Below are 20,836 nucleotides of genomic sequence, written 5' to 3'. Positions count from 1 at the left end.
GCCGCAGACGCCGGCGTCTTACCCGTCCACCGTGCCCCGGGTCCCGTCCAGGATCTCCAGGTCGTAGCCGTCCGCCAGGCACCAGTTGACGCTCGTCTCCTTGGTCTTCCCCGACTGCCGTTTGGAGTCATACACGCTGACTCGGCCGACCTAGAGGTCCCGGGAGCGACAGGGGCAGATGGAGACCTTCCGGAAGGTCCTGCCGCAGGGTCTCGGGGCCCCCAAGAGGGGGCATGACTTGGGATCTTTCCTCTCGGCTAGGACTTGTTTGGCACAGACTCTGGTCCTACTAAGCCCAGCTCAATCCGATGGGTCCCAGACCAAACAGAAAGCCCCCGGCGTCCGACAGGGCGACAGGACCAGCTTCTGGGACACCGGGGAGGACCCCCCCCACCCCCCCACTGGCCACAGCAAACATCGAGAAAGTGGAGGAGCTACAGCACCTTGGGGTGGTTGACAATGAAGGGGGGCCGCAGTCCGTCCTCGAAGGCACTCCCGTCTCTCGTCACACGGCAGCAGATGGCACGGGTCAGATGCCCTTGGCTGAAGAGGTAACCTGCGTGGGAAAGGCGGGTGCCGGAGCTTGCAGTGGGCGCTGCCGAGAGGCGGAGACACACAGGGGCGCGGATGTGCGAGCGGGTGGGGGGGACCACGGTGGCAGGCCTGGCCGGCGGTGGCTGCGCGGGGGCACACGGCCCCAGAGCCGCAGGCACATTCCGGGCTTCAGGTGTGCCGGGACGGGCTCTTGGCGGGGGAGGGGCAGCAGCGGGGACGGGACGGGGACCACGGGCGGGAGCAGCAGTGGGGAGGGGGCGGCGGGCAGCAGCAGCCCCTCACCCAGCGTCACAGACTTGAGGTACACGGGCTGCAGGAAGTGGGTCAGCAGTGCCCCCTGCAGGCCGAGCACGTTCCAGCGCAAGATCTTGTCGCTGCAGGACATGGTGCGCAGCCGCTCCCCCAGCCGGATGCCGTCCCACGTGGGCACGATGTCGCTGGACTCCACTGGGATCGTGCCTTCCCCTGCGGAGGGACGGAGGTCAGAGCTAAGCGGGCCCCTGGGCCAGGCCCCTTCCCGGCGTGGCCTTCGCATGCCTCCCACGTGAGCCAAGGCTGTGCGCGGTCAGTCTTCATGGACTGCACCGGCTAGAGCTGGGCTACTCCGTGCGGGAACAACGGAAGCAGAACCAGAAGCAAATCCTTGTGCTCCTGGAACGTTCATGGGGGTGGGGCTGGAAGGGTCAGACCCACAGCAAGCAAGCAGAGCAGTACAGACAGAACTCTGAACCGAACAGTGCTCGGAGCCGGGGGGGAGGGCCGGCAGCAGACAGTGCGGGGGCCTCCAGGGTCCCAACTGCCAGGGTAGCAAAGACATCAGAGAGAAGCAACAGCTGAGTTTGACAGTTTCAGACACTGAGAACAGCACAAGCAAAGGCCCTGTGGCAGCAAGAGGCTGGGCTGTTCGCATTACTGATGAAGAGCCAGTGGGCTTGAGGCACCTGTGTGTGTGCAGGCCTGGCTTCTGCGTGAAGGGCGGTGGGAAGCTGTGTGGCTGTTTTCAGTGACAGCTCTACTGAGACTGAATTCACCCATTTAAAGCCACGGTGGTTTTTCGTATGTTCACAGGGGTGCAGCCCTTCCCATAGTCCAGTTTAGAACCTTTCGTTGCCCTCAAAAGCAGCATCCCCACGTGCACCAAGCCCTCCCAGCCCAGGCCCCAGGTAGCCACACATCCACTTCTTGTCTCCACAGGGAGCCCTGCTCTGTATTCCCGACATTTTGCACAAACAGAGGCACGAGACACAGGACTTCTGGGGACTGGCTGCTTTCTCAGGGCTCGTCTGTGTTGTAACAGGAGCCAGTGCCACACCCGTCTCATGGCCGAGCCGACCGCACCATGCAGACAGGTCCTGTTTGGGTCACTCGCCAGCGACCAGACTGGGGTGGCTTTCACCCCTTGCTGTTCGGAACCAGCAAGCACTCGCCTGTTCTCCCGGGGACGCACCCTGGAGCGAGCTGCTGGGTCCTGGGCAGCTCTGTGGGTTTTGAGCAGGGAGGTGACCTGGCCTGAGCGGGCGGTGATGAGGAGACATCCCCCACCGAGGGCCCCGGAGGAGGGGCCGGCAGACGGAAGGCAGGTGTGCAGCTGCACACCTGGCGCCCACCTCTGTCACTCCTCGGACTCGGTCCCACGTCCCTTCTCCCCCCGCCCCCCCGGCCGGGAAGATCAGGGATGGGAAGGGGACTCCCACGCCTCTGTCTCTAGCCAGGGGGGCACTCCGCCTCCTACCTGACTTGCCCAGCTCTCTGACTGCAGATGCCAAGTGGAATTTTGGCCTTCTACGCCGCACCCCCGTCCCCAGGTCACCCCTCCCAGCAGGAGCCTCCCCGCGGGCGCGCCGCTCACCGTTCTCCACCTTGGTGCGCAGCTTGCCCTGTTTGGGGTTCTCGAAGACGGGGTAGTGACGGGAGTCGGAGCTCTCCACGGCGCGGTCGCTGCAGGACTTGTCGAAGAGGGCGCCGTCCCCACACGGGGCCGTGCTGCAGGACAGGGGCATCCGTGAAAGCCCAGCTGTGCGGGGCCTCCCCAGTCCCCGGGGCCTTTCCCGCAGCCTCCCGCAGGCCGCTGAGTCAAGGGCGGCCCAGGGAACGGCTCCGCCTGATGGGCCGGGACGGCACTCGGATGCCCGACTCTGGGGCCTGGCAGGCTGGCTCTGGGGCAGCAGAGACCACACGGACCTGATGTACAGATGGAATGACACGCTCTTCTTTATCTGCAGCTTCTCTCCGCCCCTCGCAGGCTCGAATATGCTCTCCTTTGCTGTCTGGGGGTTGTACTTCATCAGCTCGCTATAGAGGAACCTACAAGGGGAGCCATGGCTAGGACCGCGGTGGCCTCTGGGGCCCGGACCCCGTCGGGGGAGGCCTCTGCCCGAGGCCTGGACACCTCGGACAGCCAGCCGTCCTCTCGGGTTGGTCTCGCTCCTGCCCCTGACCTGCTGAACACGTGAGCTGGAGGGCAGGCCGGCAAGGGGCTCCCCGGGTCCCAGACGCAGGTGGAAGGCGTCCGCGCCCCGACAGGACCAAGAGGGCCTGGTGCGGACAGCGGGCTCTGCAGTGGCGCGGCCCCGGCCCCGAGGGGTCAGGCGTGAGACGGGCTCCTGGGCGGCCCCCGGCCCACCCACCTGATGAAGCCTCGCCGGGAGATGATCTCCGCGTGGCAGTCGTTCACCGTCTCCCCCTTCAGGCTGAGCGAGTCCCCCTTCACGCAGCGGTTCCCTGCAAGGCGGGGACAAGCGTGATCCTTCGCCGGGAAATGAAGACAAACAGGCTAGAGGCTGTCTGGCTTTTCCTTTTTTTTCTTATTTGAGAGAGAGAGGGAGCGCAAGTAGGGTCTGGGCAGGGGTGGGGCAGGGGAGGGACAGGGGAGGGACAGGGGACTTCCCTCCCGCTGACGTGGAGCCCAAGCCCACCTCTCAGGGGCTGGATCCCACCGCCCAGAGACTGGGACCTGAGATCACGGCCGGGGCCTAGATGCCCCGGGGTGGGGGGTGCAGAGGCGGTCTGTGGGGGGCTATGGATGGAGCCTCAAGCCCGCCCCCGCCCCCCCACCGGGCCTAGGCCGCGAGCCTCCCTGACCTGTGCCCAGGCTGACCACCACCCCCAGGTCGTCGGAGGCCTTCTTCATGATGACGGCGGCCAGGATCTTGCGGCCGAGCAGCGAGGGCTGGAAGCTGTTGGTGAGCGCGTTGAAGCAGCGGTGGCTCAGCATGGCGATCTGGTCGTGGAAGGTGCTGCCGCTGAGCGGGAGCTGCGGGCACAAGGCTGCGTCAGGGCTCTCGCGCGCGGGCCTGGCTCCGCGTGCCGCCGGGGCCCCCGCCACAGCCCCCGACTACGGCCCAGGACGGCGAGTTAAGCACCAAGTCCACCCAGAGAGGAGTCAGCAGGACCCCACAAAGAGAGAGCACCAAGAGTCGACGTCTTAACTGTCTTTGGCTGTGCTTCTGGGGACCTGGAGAGGAGCATAGTTCTTCTGAGACCGGCCCCTGTCACTGGGGTTACCTCTGTGAAACCCATGCGCTCGGCCTTCTCGCTCTCCCCAATCAGGACGCGCAGGGCCGCATCTGCCGCTTCCTGCTTGCCCTGCTTCTTGCTGTGCGCGCAGACGGCTGGGAACCAGCGACCCCCAACTTTCGCCTGGTAAACGAACCTTTGGGAGGAGAAGCAGGGGATGAAGATGAGCGCCCGACCGGACGGCCGTCCGCCAGGTAGCCCTTCCCCGACCTGGGCCCTGGGACTCGCGCGGGGGCCTCTGCAGAGACAGATGCCACCTGTCTGCTCCCGCCGCACGCTCACCTCTAACCTGACTCTGCTCAGCGGGAGACGTGCTGAGACACGATGCTTCGTGCGGGCGTCCTGAGCCCCTTGCCGGAGATCGGAGGGGCCCCAGAACCGAGGGACACACTGGGCCACTGAGCCCCGACGAGGTGCCCCGGTCCACAGCAGCTCGGGGCCGGGCTCCTGAGCTACGATGTCCCTCATGCCAGCCAGTAGCTGGGCGCGGGCGGGGGGCGGGGTGATGGAAGGCCCACGGGGAGGGGACGTGGCGTGAGAGATGCCGGAAGGCAGTGGGGTCCTGCCCGAGACTCAGGAGCATCTCACGTCTGTTCCACGCGTTTGAAAAGAACATGAGTTCTGTACACACACACACCACACACATACACGGGCTCCCTGCGGGGCCGTCGTGGGCTGGGTCCCGGTCCAGCACAGTAAAGCCAGTATTGCAGTCGAGTGAGATAAAACCGACTTCCTGGTTTTCCAGAGCAGCAGAAGTTAGGGTTACGCTCTACGGAGCCTCTCAGGTGCGCAACGGCCTTAGATCTAAACAACACGCGTCCCCTAATTAAAAAGCACTTCACTGCTCAAAAGATGCCTAAATACGGAGAATTTTAGATATTGTGAGAATCACCGAAATGAGCCCAAAGACATGCCGTGAGCAGACGCCGCTGGAGAGACGGCCCAACACCGGCTTCCACAATCCCGTGAGCAAACTGCTGTGGACACGGCAAACGGCCGGCCACTGTCCGTGGGGACCCAACATGGCGCGGGCTGGGGTCAGGCTGGGGGTTGGACGCCGGGACCCCCACCAGCTGCGCTCCCTATGCCTAGTAACCGTAGGAGGCCTGTGGTTTGCCTTTTCCTGGCACGCTGAGGACACCGAGTTAAGGAACCCAAGACCCTGCAAACGAGAGGAGGTGCAGAGGTGAGGGGCAGGGGCGGGGGGGTGGGGACACCTGCGCAGCACAGCAGGTGCAGGCAGGCCCGTGAGGCGACGGGAAGAGAAAGCGTCTCTCCTGGCGCCGCCGCCCCTTCCTCAACGAAGCGCCGCAGATGGCGTCGGCTGGGAGTAAGAAGAGGGTCTCGCCTGAATAAGAAGGAAGGGGTCTGAAGAGCGGACAGACAAGTCAGGACAAACCAGCAGGGAAAACGCGGGGAGGGGGGCCGAGGGCGGCCGAGGGCGGCAGGGAGCAAGAGACCGTCCCTAGGGGCCTTCTGTGGCCAGTGTGAACGGGCCAGGCCTCCTGCCCTGGCAGGTTCACTCCTCTCCCACCGCGGGCCTGCGCTGAACCAGGCCCTGCCCACACTCCGGCTTTCTCTGAACTGTCCCCAGGCCGCGGCGCGGCACCCGTCCGTAGGACGTCAGGCCACGCCAAGCAGACTTGCAACCCCCTGTGCACCTCGAGCTCCTTCGAACACACACGAGACGGGAAACCCTACGTGTCTCTAGGGATCACTGGTTCCATCTGGCCCCTCTCCAAACAGAACGGAGACCAAAAACATTCTCTGGACGAACGAACAAAGGAGGGAGTGTAGTGGAGAGGGGAGGCCGCTGCAGGCTGGAAAGCAGGACGCCTCAGAGCCCGAGACTGGTCTCCTCGAGGGAGGTGCAGGGGCCGGACGTGAGGACCCACCGCTGGCCACTAGTGTGAGCTACTGGGGGGGACAGGGAGGTCGCCCACGGGAACGGGAAGGATCAGAGGAAAAGAGCGTAAGAGATGAAACCCAAGAGCTCTCCTTCAGGAGGGTCGGAGTCCAGCCCAGTCGAAGCAACAGGAAGCTGGAGGGGAGCCCGGGGTCCTGTGGAGGTCTCGGCTCCCACGGCTGGGGCCTTCCGGCAGTGAGATGCTGACATATGGTCACTGAGAAGGGCAGACGGAGGGAAGCAGTACTCTGCTGTCGCAGAGCCATTACGGCGGACCCTGCCCGCAGCCCCGGGGGTCTTCACGCCCGCCCCTCACTCCTGTTAAGTTCTTAAATCCTGCGTGAGTCCCGGAAGTCCGAGGGAGAGTTTCACGCAAGTGGGAGAGCCAGACGGAAGGAAGGGGTGAGGGCGAGGCTGGGGACACGGGACGGTCACTAGGCACCAAGGGCAGGCCCTGCGAGCCCGCGTGCCCGTCACAGGCCAGGAGGCCCTCCGGGTGCCCTGGGCCAGTGTGCTCGAGTCCTTCTTACCGGGCTCACGCTCTCCTGGGAGGAAGTCAGAGCCAAAAGACAGACAAGGACACGAACAGGTGGTTCATATCCAAGAAACACAGATAACAGGAACGCGAAGAAATGAATCAACATCACTTACTAAGGAGACAAATCCAAAGTAAGACACTGTGTCGCCAGCTCCCCTCCTGTAACCACCTGGGGGCACCTGGGGTGCTCAGTGGGTTAAAGCCTCTGCCTTCGGCTCAGGTCGTGATCTCAGGGTCCTGGGATCGAGCCCCACATCGGGCTCTCTGCTCAGTGGGGAGCCTGCTTCCTCCTCTCTCTCTGCCTGCCTCTCTGCCTACTTGTGATCTCTGTCTGTCAAGTAAATATTTACAAAAAAACCAAGAAACTGAGCACTGGGTTACTGCAGAAGTAATCGTTCCCGGCGTTAAGTATGGAAGGGGAGGAAGCGTCCCTCATCTCCAGAAGCAAACACTGGCCCAGTTTTCCATTCTCGCAGAGCGGGTCCCGTGCCTGCCTCCCAGCCCTCCCTGAGCCCCCGCTGTGCCCACGGGAGTTCCACGGCCCGTGGGCACACACCGTGCGCGGTGCCGGGATGGGCGCGCCCCACGATTCACCAGTCCGCAGACCAGCTCGGGGTGTCCGTTGAAACAGCAGAGCTGCCGTGCACGGTGCGGGAGGGTTCCCGGGGGCGCCCCCCGCCCTGAAAGCGCTGCTCTCCACTCCCCGCTGTGACGCTCGGAGGACCCCTCACGGACGCACGAGCACACTGAGCACGTGTGCACTTCGCTCCCGCGCCTCTCCGCGGAAGAGCCCTTCCTTGTGAAGAAATCAGACCCCCGTGTTTCAGTCTCAGACGGCCTTTAAGACCCCGATTCTCCTGACACCCACACCTGTCTTCCGGACTTTCTTTCACGGAAAGGCTTTGCCATTCCAACGTTCTCAAGTGAAAATCCCCACTTTTACCTGTGATGTTATGATTTATGTATATATTTTTAAGATTTTATTTTTAAGCAATCTCTACACCCAACACGGGGCTCAAACCCAGAACACCGAACCAGCGATGTCCTGCTGAGACGCGGTGGGCAGCCCCCTCCCCCCGTGTCTGCCGTGAGAGCCGGCCCGGGCCACGGGCCGTGCAGGTCCTTCAGAACTTTCTGGCTATTCTAGATTTTTCTTTTTTTTTTTTTCTTTTCCCTTTTCGAACACTTCAGTTATTCGTCAGAAAGAGCGTGTACAAGCAGGGGGAGCAGCAGAGGGAGACGGAGAAGCAGACTCCGCTGAGCAGGGGACCTGGGACCCTCGGATCCTGAACCTGAGCTGAAGGCAGATGCTTCACCCACTGGGCCACCCAAGTGCCCCACACAGACTCTCGTATGAACCCGGGAATCAGGCCTTGCGGGTCTCCAAGAAGTCAGTTCCACCCCGTCCCCAGTAGGATCACGTGAAACGTAACCACTCGTCTGGGCCCAGCCGCAGTCATGAACCCGGGTTTTCTACCTCATCACAGGGCCCCGGAGCCGGCGTTTCCTGCCCGGAGTGTGCGCATCTTCCACCTGCTCAGCCGCTGCTGCCGACAGGCTCCTCTCCTCCCCGGCGTCCGCGAATCGCTTCCTCCGCACGCGTCTGCCCTGGTTTCCCAAGTCCCTGCTCTCCCGCCTCCCCTGCCCGGGTGTGCCCGCCCGCCACTCGCGGGCGCTCAGGGGCACGAGCCCGGTCTGCGCCGGACGGCAGCGTCCTCTCGCCTTCTCTGTCCTCCACGGGCTGGCGGAACCGGCGTGCCAAGAGGACGGGGACCCGGGCACCCCCGTGTCCTGACCTTGCCGTAAACAGCTCCCTGTTCAACGCGGAGTGGACGCCTGGCGGCTGACTTCAGAGCTACGTTGTGACCCCGCTCTGAAGGAGGTACGCGGTCATGCCTACTTATTAACGGCTTGGCTTTTTAATCTTAACGGACGTTGGATTTTATTAAAAACCTTTCTGGAATCTCTGGAGAGGACTCTGAGCTTTGCCCTTATTATTATTTGGTAAATAATAACATCTTGACACAGACTAATCTTTGCACGGCACCAAGACCCCATTTCTCACGTTTTAGAACAGCAAAGGTAAAAATTTGGTTCAGATGTCCCGTTTCCAAAGTTCACGTTACGCCACTCCCCCATTACTGAAGACCTACGTGAGTACCCACTTCCACCAAGCAAACATTTGAAGAGGATTTTTACCTTTACGAAGAAAGGCAAGAAGTGAAGACTGCACCCAGCGCCGGCCGGGCAGGGAATCCCAAACGAGCTGTGTCCTTCTGGACTGCAGGGGGTACCTGCCTCCGCACTGGGCATGACGGGCGAGCCATTTCCCAGCCAATGGAAGCATCCACCGCTCTAGTCTCGCTGCGGGGAAGTTTGGCAACGTCTACCGAAATTTTAGACGCCCATGGGGACGTCATTCATGGGTGTCAGAGCGTGTGGAAGTGACCCACACACCGGTCACCACACACCGGTCACAAGGGGCTGGTGGACAGCCCAGGTCAGTGCACTGGGGATCCACGGGGCACCTTCACACAGAGAACAGAGCGGGACCCAGACACCTCACCGAGGTCGCCCGTTACGCATGAACAGCCCACAGCGCTCAGGGCACACGCGTGTCTGCGACGAAGGGGCTCCCCGCCGGCCCGGCTCGCGTTTAGGGGAGGACGGTCTGGAAGGACACGGGGGGGTGTGTCCGGGCGCGAGGTGTGGGGGACAAGATTCTTGCATTGAATTTTAAGGCACGTATGACCTACACAAAGAGCGAACCCCTCGAAAACTGTTCAGGCCCAGAACCACCCTCGCGAGCAGGCAGAGCACGAAGACCGCCTCCGGCAGCAGGACCGCTCCGCACCCGCACAAAGTGAGGCCTGCGCCGGCAACAGCAACATCCTCTTTCCCAGCCCAGGTGACGGGTACGGGCGTCTGCTTCAGGAGAGACCTTTGTGTCTCCTGCTCGATGAAACAGCCGTAAGCCCGGAAGCACCTGTGCTGCGGGATACGCAGCTGCGGGGCTGCCCGGCCAGCCGGGGCCACGGCGACTCTCGGTCTTGGGCTTGTGACAAGCCCCCTGGTGCTGAGCTTATATTAAAAAAAAAAAAAAAAAAAAAAAAAAAAAATCTAGAAAATGTCCAGAAATATGCAGCTACAGAAGGACTGTGATGGGTGTGTGCGTCCGAGACATGGGACACCGTGTAAGACACGCTGGTCAGTAGGGGAGTCGGATGCACGAGGATAGGATTTATACTTACTTTTGATTAAAAAACAAAATGAAAAGGTAATATATGCGTGTAAATTTCTAGAAGTCCTAAAGAAGCTGGTCATGTGTAACTGTGGGGAAGGAAGCTACCAGCCTGAGGAGACTTTCCCTGCATACTTTCTCAAGGAGCCTGAATGATTTTCTACACCCGTATGTATTCCTTTAAAAATGAAATTAAATGCTGAGCCTTCAGCTCAGGTCACGATCTCAGGGTCCTGGGATCGAGCCCCGCATCGGGATCTCTGCTCGGCAGGGAGCCTGCTTCCCACTCAGTCTGTCTCTCTGCCTACTTGTGATCTCTTTCTGTCAAATAAATAAAACCTTTAAAAATATTAATCAAAAATAATCAAAACGGAGCACACCTGCTGTAGGAGTGACTGTACTCTCTAGTCAGCCATGGGGATCTTCAGGCCAGCCTGCCCCTGTGGCCCTGGGGGCAGCCTGTCCTCTCCCCTCTGGGCGCGCGGCCATGCGGGGCCGAGACACTCACTTGGGCTCGTGCGGAGGGCCGGACTGGTCGACCAGCTTGAACTCGGCTGCGAAGCCGTGGGAGCGGGCGTACTCCAGCAGGCCACCCACGGGGTTGGTGTTCAGGTACCGGACGAGCTCACCGATCCTCCGGACCTTGCTGGGCAGCCCGGACTGCAGGTTATCGAAGGGCTCTGTGCTCGTGTCCCCGGGCTGAAGGGGGGTCAGTGCACAAGGAGGAACTGTGAGCATGGGGGCGGCTAGGGGGTGCCGGGGCAGTGTGGGGTCCCGGGGTCGCCACGATGGCCCACCTGGGTGTCCAGAGGTATTGAGCTGGTGGCCTCTCCGTGCAGAGCCTTCATGGCTTCCTCGGCTGCCATCTGCTTGGCCACCTTCTTGCTGGGGGCACTCACGGTGGGGAAGGTGTGGGCTCCCATGGCCACGCAGTACTGGAACCTGGCAGGACACAGAGGAGCTGGGTCAGAGCGGCACCCCTCGCCTCTGCGGACGGGCCTCTCTGAGCTGGTACGGCCTCTCCGCACCTCGGCCCATGCGGCCCTACGTGTCAGGGCCCTGGGGCCTCCTCCGGGAGCCATCCTCCGGGATGCAGAGTGTGCAGAGCCCCGGGGACACCCATGTCTGCAGACCCACCACCAGCTACCGCCAGGCCAAGCGGCTCCCTAGCGCTTGGTTCCCGCGTCACCCTGAGTTCCTAATCCCAGGCTGTGTGCGGCATGGCGGTGAGCACACCGCGCGGCTCCCCCGCTTCCCTTGGGGAAGACCTGACGGCTCAGCGGGACAACCGGCTGCCCCTCGGAAGGCGAGGAGGGCGTTATGGCTCTCCGGGAAAGCCCGGCAGAGATGCCCGACGCGAGAGATGTACTTGGGGTCGTGGGCGGGGCCTTCTCTGGACAGGAGGCGGAACTCGCAGGAGGTCCCCAGCTTGTGCACACACTCCAGCAAGGTGGTGACCGGGTTCTTCCCCGAAAACAAGGCTGCGGCGGAAGGGGTGCTGGGCTGGGACTCTGCCGACTGGAGAAAACGAGAGAAACGGCTGAGAAACCATGGCCGCTGCGTCCCGGCGGGGAGACCGGTGAGGGGGTCAACCCCACACGAGGGGCTGACGGCTCAGAGGGAGAGGGCTGAGGGAGGTGGCAGCAAAGGTCGCGTCACTAAGCCGTCCTGCATCCCGCGTCTCATCTGCCAGCGACGGAGCCTGGACTCGGGCTGTCTGAGGCTGCGTTCCAGTCTGGCGGTCTGTGACTGGGAGGCGGGCAAGCAGGGGCGCTGGGCGTGGGGCGGGGGTGTGGGGCCAAGGCAGGGGCAGAGCACGGGGCCCCCAGAAGGCAAGATGCCTACCTTCTCTGACCCCTTCTCTGTGGAGCCGTCGTAGGGCTCTTCTGGTCGTCCCCCGTCCTTGGCTTTTGCTTCCTCGAGCAGGATGGTCATGGCTTTGAGGGCCGCATCCTGCTTGGCCACCTTCTTGCTGCCGGCTTCCGCCGGGGGGAATTCTCGGCCACCAATGATGACTTGGAATTTAAATCTTGAACGTGAGGAGATGAGTGAGTGCGGGCTGGTTGTCCCTGCCGCCCTCCCCGCGGGGCCCTGCACCCTGGGGCCTCCTGCTACGCACGGGGGCTCCTGTCCCTTTGGAGCCTCAGCCCCGACCTTCTGGAAACACGGCAGCCAGGGACTCCTCTCAGAGCTCATCAGAGCAAACACAGCTCCGGGGAGACCCGCCATCTCTCAGCAACGAGTTAAGAGAGAGCACGCACAGAAAACGTGAGCCAAAGCCACCACTGCAGCGACCAGCAGCCTTTGTTCTAGAGCGGCGGGTCCACCGGCTGCCGCCGGGGCGGCTCCTGCAGACAGCAAAGCTCCTTCTGCACGGCCTCACACGCACAGAGCTCCGAGCCCGCCCGGCGTCATACTCACGGCACCGGCTGGCCCCGGTCTGCCCCTGCCCCCACTCCCTGGAGACTGAGCCCTACGGTTGGGTCTGAGTCACCTAGGGCCCATCTGTCCAGAGCCCCTGGTCACAGAGAAGACCAAAAAGCCTTGGTTCTGGGCCTCTGGACTTAACCTGGACCTCCTGTGCTCAAGTTTTCAAATCTATTCGGGTATTTGCTCAACCTGCAATTTCTTTGAAAAAAATGGGTCAAATTTCTTACTTCTTAGGTATTCTGAAATATTTGTACGTTGCACCAACGTTTCTTATAGCTGGAATCCAAAAAAAGGTTGACCACAAAACCTACTGCTCTCCCGCAGTCCTAGGGGTGGGGAGTGGAGGGAAAACAAGGCATGACGCCCTCCTGGCCTCCGTCCCAGACACAGAGCAGTCTTGGCCCTGCCGGCTTTCGGACACACCCCCCCCATCTAGACTGCGCTCCTGCCGGCCGTCTCTGTCATGAAGTGAAGATGATGGACAGAAGGAGCAAGGGTCACCGTGGGGAAGCCACGTGCTTGGACACCAGCCCACTAACCTAGAGGGCAAGGGGACTCTCTCCTGCCCCCAGTGGCCCGCTCAGGGGCAGCAGGCGTCCTCTGGCCTTCAGCAGCCCCATCTGGGCAGCCCCCCGGCCCCCCGTCTCCCCCAGTCTGTCCAGCAGCCTGCAGGGGCCTACGGTGTGGGGCCTGGCTGGCTGGTGGAGCAAGGAACCTTCTGACAGCACAGGTCAGGAGGCACGTAACTCCCACCTTGGACAGGCGGGCAGCTGTGGATGCTCACACGACCTGGTCCCCAGGGGAGCTGAGCCACACGGGGACCTGCTCCTGCTTCCCGTGTGCGCGCCCCGGGCCACCCCACCTGTTCTGTGCCTGTCCTGGGAACTCAGCTTAGGGAAGGGAGGGAGGGACCCCGGCATGGATGTGGGGTCCAGGCTCCACCACCTCCAGCCCTCGGAGGCAGGACACTGAGTCACGGAAGCTAGTTCGAGGAAGCTGCTTCCAGCCCGAGGGTCAGCCACCCCCTGGCTCCCCGCAAGACAGAGAGACCGAGGGAAGAGGCAGGGGCCCCGCGAGGGGAGAGGCTGCCTGGCAGGGGTGTGGGTGCGGCTGGCGGTGGTCTCTCACCGAGGCTCGTGTGGTGGCCCGCTCTGCTCCAGCAGGTTGAACTCGCAGGTCTGGCTGGCGAACTGGGCGTACTCGAGCAGCCCGCTGATGGGGTTCTTCAGCTGACACTCGGTCAGCTTCTTGTAGGGGGAGCACCGCGGCCAGCCGTGGCTGTAGAAGGAGGGCATCTCCATGATGGCGCGGAACTCGCCCGGCGCGGCGCGGATGCTGTTCAGGTCGTCCGGGATGTCGTCCGTGGCCCACTGGCCGTTCTCGAAGTCCACGTAGCCTGTCCTCGTGGGGCCGTTGTCGTGCGCCGGCGGCTTCGGCCTCACCGGCTCCGGCGCCGCCTCCTGCCTGCTCTCCAGCTTCAGGACCGGCTCCTGCCCGTTCCGCACCGCGGCGGCTGCGACACTCTCGGAGGCGTCCGGTGCGGCCGGGGGATGGGAGGGGGGTGCCGCGTCGCCTGTGGTATCGGGGACGGCGGCCGCGTTTCTCTTCATCTGGACGCGCTCCCGCTTCTTGTCGGTCAGGTGCCACACGGGGGGCGTGGCGCCCAGCCGGTACACGTCGCCCTGCCGCTCCAGGTCGACGAGCACGGCGTTGACGTCCCGCGCCCTGCTGAGGCCGATGTTCTTTGCCACATTCAGGGCAGAGGCGCCACACACGTTGAACAGGAAGTCACAGACCTTCTCCCTGATCTCGGCCATGTCCAGAGGCTCGGGAGGACCTTCCAAGCCAGGCTCGGAGCTTCCGGCTTCAGCTTCCAAACCGGGGTTCAAGGTGGACACGTCCCAGCTGCGGCCGTGGGCGCTGGCTACCGGGCTGTGCCGGCTCCCGGCCTGAGCGGCGACTCTCCACAGAGGGGGTGTTCCCGCCTCCCGACACAGCTGACCCTTCTTCTCCAGAGAATACAGAACTCGATTGACTTCCTTCTTCGGGACTCCAAGCCTCCCAGCCAGATCATGGGCCGTGGCGGCCGTCGCTTCCCCAAGCTGCTGCAGGACGAGCTCCGAGACTCTCTCGTCCTGGCCCTGGCGGATACCAAGCTCCTGGAGGCGCGAGGACAGCCTATCCACACCTCGCCACGGCAGAGCGCGGCCGCGCTGGGGGGGGCGCGGGCACGCCCTCGGGAGCACCTGATGTCTGGGAGGCACACCTGCGGGGACACCCCAGGACCCCAGCTCCCTGCTCCTGGCAGGCAGTCCTGGAAACCTCGGCCCGAGTTCGGAGACCAGCCGTGGCAGTGATGGCGTCTGCTTTCCAGTTAGGGGGGCTGCAGGGAGCAGCCCCTTGAGGAACTCTACTTGCTGGAGCCGGAAGAGATTCGGGGACGAGCCAGGCCCTGGCTGCTGCTGTCGGGGCCTGCTGTGCTCATGGCCTCGGAGGCTCTGGGGGCAGGATCTGGTCAGTGAACACCCCTGCAGGCTCTGGGGGCAGGATCTGGTCAGTGAACACCCCTGCAGAGTAAGAAGAGGGAAGACAATGTGAACTAGGCCCTGGCCCCGAGCCTGTCCCTTCTCTCTGCCTGGGGGGCCACACCTGCCTCCCAAGGGGTGGAGAGGCCGGGGACAGGTAGGCGTGTGACCCAGCCGGCACTGCCTAGGGACCGCCACCCGAAAGAGCAAAGCGAGCGGGAGGCCGAACGGGGAGCCGTCGGGGCACCCGAGGTGGCCGTGGCAGCTGGGCCTCTCCCGTGAGCCTTGCACACTCTCCTGCCTCGGCAGGATTCTGGGGGCTGAAACAAATCCTTCCACTTTGCAAAGTAAGTACCCTTTTAAGATAAAAACAAAGAAATAAATGTTATTTTGTTTTAAAAACAAAAACACAATGATGACGTCAAAATGCCCAGGGAGCCCTGGACCAGGACGTGCCCTGGGCAGGACAACAAACCCCCATGCATGGGGCGACCTGGAGCTCAGCCCCCCAAGGCCACGAGGGGCGCACCTTCCCATGTGCAAACCTCACAGGTTTATTACTGCTCGCCACTGCCTCCCCGGGAAGCCCGGAATTTGGTTTTGGGTGGGTGGCGGGGGGGGGGGGGATGCTTTCCTTAGGGAAGGAAGGACACACCGTCTTCACGTTCCAGTGTGGTGGCCAGGTTTGGAAGAGACACGGGCACTTCTGCTCACAACGCCCAGCCTCCCACAGGTGTCTGGTGTCTTAGACACCTTGGAGTCACCCCCCAAGTCCCTGCACTGCCCTCTCCAGAGCTGTTTCCAGCCCCGTCCTTCAGGATCCTGTCCCCAGGACACGGGCTGCCCTGACCTGTCACCTCCCAGAACACTGTGCACCTGTGACCCCTGCCCCCACCCAGGGCAGAGCTCATCCTGTCCCCGGAGCTGCTCACTGGAGCGGGGAGAGGGGCAGGAGGTATTTAAGGGACCTGGGGGGGCGACCTCTAGCAACAACATCTCATGCTTGTCCACCCCCCGTCCTCCAACTGAAGGTCCTGAAAGCTCCAGCGACCACAGGCAGCTGTGCCCACCTTCAGTAACCGTGGCCGTCACCCCCACACCCGGGCATGACCTGGGGACCCGAGCGCTCACCACCACCTCCCTCCTCTGGCCGCCTGAGTGGCGGGTCCACTCCTTGCTCATTCTCCCTGTTCCGTTAGCTCGGGCGACACCCACTCCTCAAAGCCTGAAACTCTCCCAGGAAAGGACCGGCTGGGGCTGCAGCTGTGGCCCAGAGCAGGGACGACACGTGAGCCCTGGGGTCCGTGGGCTGAGTTTGCTGAGTCCTGCTCTTTCCCGATGGCAACTTCCCTGTGCATCTCCTGCTTCCGCTTGGGACTCCCGGGGAGCCCCTACGCGAGTGGCCGCTGTGGCTGTGGGTCAGCAGCCCCCAAGCCGTCCTCATTCTGACCCTACACACGCCTCCACTCAGCCCGGGTCTCACGGCCAGCTCCCTCCTCTGCCCGCGGGCCCTGCCCCCACTCCCGCACGGAGGCTTCCCCAAGGTGCTGGAGAAGGACACGGGACACGCCCTCCTCTGAACTCGGATTCCGTTTCCCCGGCTTGGTGGTTCACTCAGGTTCCCAAACACGCCCTGGACAGAGGCTCTCCCTTACAAACGCCCCTCACGCCGCCTTCTCTTCTTCTGTGCCCCCATGTCCCTTGTGTGTGGAGGAAAGGGACATGTGTGGAGGGCCTCACCCTCCTCCCCCAGGTCGACTCCATCTCCCCCCAACATAAATCAGCGCCCTAAGAAACAGTGCTCCGACCTCTTCCTCTATTTCCCCAGCCACTGCCTTGCAAAGCTAAGACTTGAACTTCCAAATGCCTAGACGATCTGTCCACTTGGATACCCTGCCCCACCTCAAAGAGCACATATTCTGAACCAAACGAACCCCTTCCCTCAACCCCGCCCGTTCTGCTGCTCCCGGGACTGCTGACGGCGATGTTCTCCCCGTTAAGCAGGGCAGAGACCCAAGCCAGCTCGGCCGCCTGTCTTCCTCCCTCACCTCCCGCGTCGTCTAGGCAGTGGCTAAGCTCTACCTTGTCCACCCCCACCCCAGAGTTTCTCATACACGTTGTCTTTTTCCAGCTCTGGCCTCTAATTACTTCTCACCACAAAGCCTTGATCTTTGTACCCGTACATTCCAGTCCAGTGGGCCTGACAGCTTCTCTACGGCCCCATTACAAGTCTGACCCTTTCCTTCGAGATCTCCTTAGAGGCCACCTTCTTCTGGAGACATCTGACTCAGCCCACCGGTGTTTCCTCTCCTCGAGCCCCTCCCTCTTACCTCCTACAATATCGTTCCTTTACCTCTGGTCACACCGTTGTGTGTGTTTGTTTGTTGGACCGGCACCTACACACGGTGTATCACGAGGCGATTACCAAGACGGAGTGTCCCAGAAAGGGTGCTCACGGACTCACTCCTGATATTCTCCATCAAGTGCTAATGGGGGGGACAGAGTCTACTTCACAGTGAACCCCAGGAGGCGAGGACAGTGTCTCAGTTATCTCTGTGCTCCCAGCACCGAAGACAGCACCTGCCCTCAAGCTGATCCTGAACCAACATTTGCTGAATCAGTGACCGCGGCAACAAGCAGTCTCTGTCTCTTCGTGGTTCCTCCTGCCACCCTCTACCCCGCCCCCACTACACTGGTAGGGACCAAAGTGTATGTGGGCACAGAGGGGAGTGCCCAGCTCCCCGCTGAATTATGGGGACTTCAGGGATTTCCCCACTAGCTGTTGGAGGGACCTTGGTGGAACAATTACTTTGCAAAGTGGTAAAGTCAGCTTCCAGCTAAACGTATACTGCTGCTACTTGCCTAAAACCTGCAAAACATGTGTCTGTCTAGAGAAGAGGAACTCCACAGATTATGACACACTCATGCCACAAAACAGCAGTGTGTTTGTTTTCTTTTTAAACAATGTGTTACAATCTATTCATATCCACCTGGAGAAAATCTAGCAATGACACAAGGCTGAATTAACCACCACAAAAAAGCAAGCTGAAGAACAGGTCGGCTCCAAGCTCGTCCTGGAAACAGAAGGAAAAGCCTCACCCTTACGTGCACCTGTGCGAACCCAGAGACAGGAAGGAAGGAAAGTCATGTGTGAAGGAAAGAATGGGTGTGTATTTGTTCGAATAGTTAAGGAACTCTGCAGGGAGATTATTAATTTTATCTTCACCCACAAGTCTCCTAATAGTGAAGCCAGAGCATGGTTTGCGAACAGCCCCAGGGAGAGCCACTTAAGGGAGTGAGAGGGAGCCCGTGGGAAGCAGCCCGTGGGGACCCTTCCTAGTCCCTCAACATCCCAAGCCACTTCAGGGCCACGCCCCATCCTGTTCACTTTCACCCAGTCTCCTACGCTTGGGATCCAGAGCTGAGTCGTCCCCCCCAGTACCATATGGGTTCCACTGAGTGATATATTGGTAAGTGTGAAGTGAGGCTTTTTCTTCAGGCCAGGGGCCCCCCAATCCTTTGGAAGAGGAGAATAAAAAAAAATATGTAACTTTTGAGAAGGGAAGTATAACTTACATACATAAAGTTTATCCTTTTTGCGTACTCTGTGAGGTTGTCTTTTTAAAAGATTTTATTTATTTATTTGCGAGAGAGAGAGAGCGCATGAGAAGGGGAGAGGCAGAGGGAGAAGCAGATCCCCGCTGAGCAGGGAGCCCAACGTGGGACTGGACGCAGACCGCCAGGATCATGCCCTGAGCCGAAGGCAGTTGCTTAACCAACTGAGCAGCCCAGGCGCCCCACACTCTGTGAGTTTTGACTGTAAGGACTCAAAGCACGACGTACAGCCCTGTCACTACCACCCACGAGGACACACAACATTTCCATCTCCCGGACAAGTTCTCCCGCGCTCTGCAGTCAGCTCCTTCCCCCACACCCAGGCTCGGGCGGACTCCATCTGCTTCCCGGGCCCCCAGAACTGCTCTTCCCATGGTATCGAGGAAAGGGACCCAGGAGTACGCAGTCTTTTGAGCGCAGCCTCCCGGCCTGGCCTAGTGACTGGGGAGTTCCGCGGGGGCATCAGGAGCCCCTTCCCGTTTCTGGCCTGGGGCGGTCCGCCGAAGGGCGTCTGGGCTTTGCCAGGTCCTGGCAACAATGGGGACAGCTGTGCCGCACGCAAACCTGCTCCTAAAGGTAAGAGAGGCTAATTTTCGCTTCCCAGAAGCCTTAAGGAAGTGGGAAGGCAGCAGAGAGGGGACGGGGAAGTGAAGCCGGCTTCCCGGGAGCGCTAGCGCTGGGCCCCCGCAGAGACCGAGGGGCCGCCCCGACCCTCCCCCCGGCGCATGCCCTCCCCCCGCGGCGCCGCGGGCCCCGCGCGGCTCGGCTCCGCGGAGTCAACAGGCGGGACGCGACCTCCGGGAACCGCCCCGCGCACCGAGTCTCCGACCGAAGCCCCAGCGCACGCGGGGTCAGGGGCGCGCGGCCCGGCCGGCTTACCTGCCTGGGGTCCATGGCGCCCGCGACGCATGTCCTGGGCGGTGCCGGCCGCCCCCGCCCCCGCCCCCGCCCCCAGGCGCGACCTTCCCGGGCGGCTCCGCCCCCGCCGCGCAGACGCCGGGCGCCCGGAGCGCGGTAAACAGGCGCGCGGCCGCGGGGAAACGGCCCCGCTTCAATTTCGCTTTCGTTTCTGCGGAAGGACTTCCCTCGACGGGGCGCGGGGCGGGGCTGGCAGCGGCCGCCGGCGGCTCCGATGCCCGCGCGCAGGGCGGGCCCCGACAGCGCGTCCGCCGGAAAGCGGCGTAAGTGCAGGCCGGGCCCTGCGCCGGAGCGCGAGGGGCCGCTGCGCCCCCGCCCCGCGGAAACAGCCGGAGGCCCAGGCCTCTGCCTCTGGGTCCAGCACTGGTGCCTCCGGCGGTCGCGGGGCGGGGGGCAGGTCTCTGCAGTTGACGAGTCCCCACGGTGGACCATTTACGCACATTGCCAGCGTGTGAGAAACGAGCCAGAACGGACAACGGCAGGGCTCAGTTCGGGGTCCACACCGCTCGGGGTCCAGGCCGCTCCTCCTCCCGGCAGGGGTTAAGCCCTTCCCAAGCACCACCTCCCCCATGGCCCCAGCTCCGCCAGGTAGACATGATTCCCAAACGACAGATGTGGAACCTGAGGCTTGAACCGCGCTCTAAACCCAGGTCTCATTCTGCAGCCACCCCCCCCCCCCCCCGGCTCACTCCTTCTTGACTTCCGAGAGGGAAACGCACCTGCTTTTCTGAGAGGCTTACACGGTTGCTCTGCTTGGTGCCAGAGATCAGTCCCAGGGATAGGCCGTCCCCAGCCGTCCCCAGCGAGAACCGCATCTGTGTTTTACCCACCTTCCTCCCCACTGCCTGTGAGATTCACCAGGTGGCCCTTCCCGGCCTGAGCTCCCGCAGGGGCTTCTCTCCACCATCCCCCCTTTCCAGCGTGTGACATCCCGATAACACGTTTCCAGTGCAGTGCGCTTTCTCCGCTGTGCCTTTGCACATTTATTCCTTGGCCTGGAACGCACTTGTTCCACTCCTGATTAGACAGTCTTTCAAACCCTGCTTGATCAAGATGTCACCTCCAGGGAAGCCTCAGTCCACTCTGGCCTGGGGGGGTGCCCTTGGCCATTCCTAATTTTGTGCTTCTCCATGACTCAGCACCTACCCCCATCCTCCAAAAATGACTCGTCACCAAAGAGAACTTCCCAAAGCACCTAGTGAGCGCTGCAGAAGGTGGAAAACACTGGGGACAATGCCCCCCTGGTGGGGAAAGGCGGCTGAGAATGGTGGCAATGCTGTGAATTACTGGCTTATGTATCTGCCCCGAAGAGTCTTCTCCTCCAGGCAGGAACAGGTGTAACTCACAGACAGCGCCCTTCACAGGGTTGGCTAGCTGACCAACAGACCCTGGGTAGAAAGAACAGGAACGTCCAAGGAAGAAACTGAAAAGATCAACAAACCTACAAAACAGCACTCAATACTTCTCACTGCCTGGGGGAAATGTTCAGAAGCCCAGAGACTTACTGCCCATCCCCCAGACAGGCACTTTGACCATCCTTGACCATGGGGACAGCCCAGGTGGGAGCTCGGCGGCGGCAGAACACTCCG

At 62.0% G+C, this 20,836-nt stretch overlaps 1 protein-coding gene across 4 annotated transcripts in view; it reads right to left on the bottom strand.

Annotated features, from left to right (window-relative positions):
* Positions 1-20,836, bottom strand: part of ADAR (adenosine deaminase RNA specific) — a 36,773-nt gene that overhangs the window by 2,234 nt on the left and 13,703 nt on the right. For 2 of the 4 annotated variants that reach the window (XM_059146727.1, XM_059146726.1), the window contains exons 2-14: positions 13,318-14,717; positions 11,605-11,788; positions 11,129-11,277; positions 10,557-10,701; positions 10,268-10,458; positions 3,985-4,207; positions 3,637-3,808; positions 3,183-3,276; positions 2,737-2,859; positions 2,405-2,538; positions 838-1,020; positions 444-556; positions 23-150 (exon numbers count right to left, since the gene is read on the bottom strand). In XM_059146727.1, the coding sequence (XP_059002710.1) occupies positions 23-150; positions 444-556; positions 838-1,020; positions 2,405-2,538; positions 2,737-2,859; positions 3,183-3,276; positions 3,637-3,808; positions 3,985-4,207; positions 10,268-10,458; positions 10,557-10,701; positions 11,129-11,277; positions 11,605-11,788; positions 13,318-14,006 (2,528 nt within the window). In that variant the 5' untranslated portion in view covers positions 14,007-14,717. Of the gene's footprint in view, positions 1-22; positions 151-443; positions 557-837; positions 1,021-2,404; positions 2,539-2,736; positions 2,860-3,182; positions 3,277-3,636; positions 3,809-3,984; positions 4,208-10,267; positions 10,459-10,556; positions 10,702-11,128; positions 11,278-11,604; positions 11,789-13,317; positions 14,718-19,208; positions 19,329-20,836 lie in introns of those variants that run through there. The other 2 variants (XM_059146724.1, XM_059146725.1) reach the window with 2 other exon arrangements.

The sequence above is a fragment of the Mustela lutreola genome, chromosome 14 (genome assembly GCF_030435805.1).
Source record: "Mustela lutreola isolate mMusLut2 chromosome 14, mMusLut2.pri, whole genome shotgun sequence".
NCBI classification, from domain to species: domain Eukaryota; kingdom Metazoa; phylum Chordata; class Mammalia; order Carnivora; family Mustelidae; genus Mustela; species Mustela lutreola.
The sequence above is the reverse complement of the archived record's forward strand: the minus strand, read 5'-3'. Positions and strand labels throughout refer to the sequence as shown.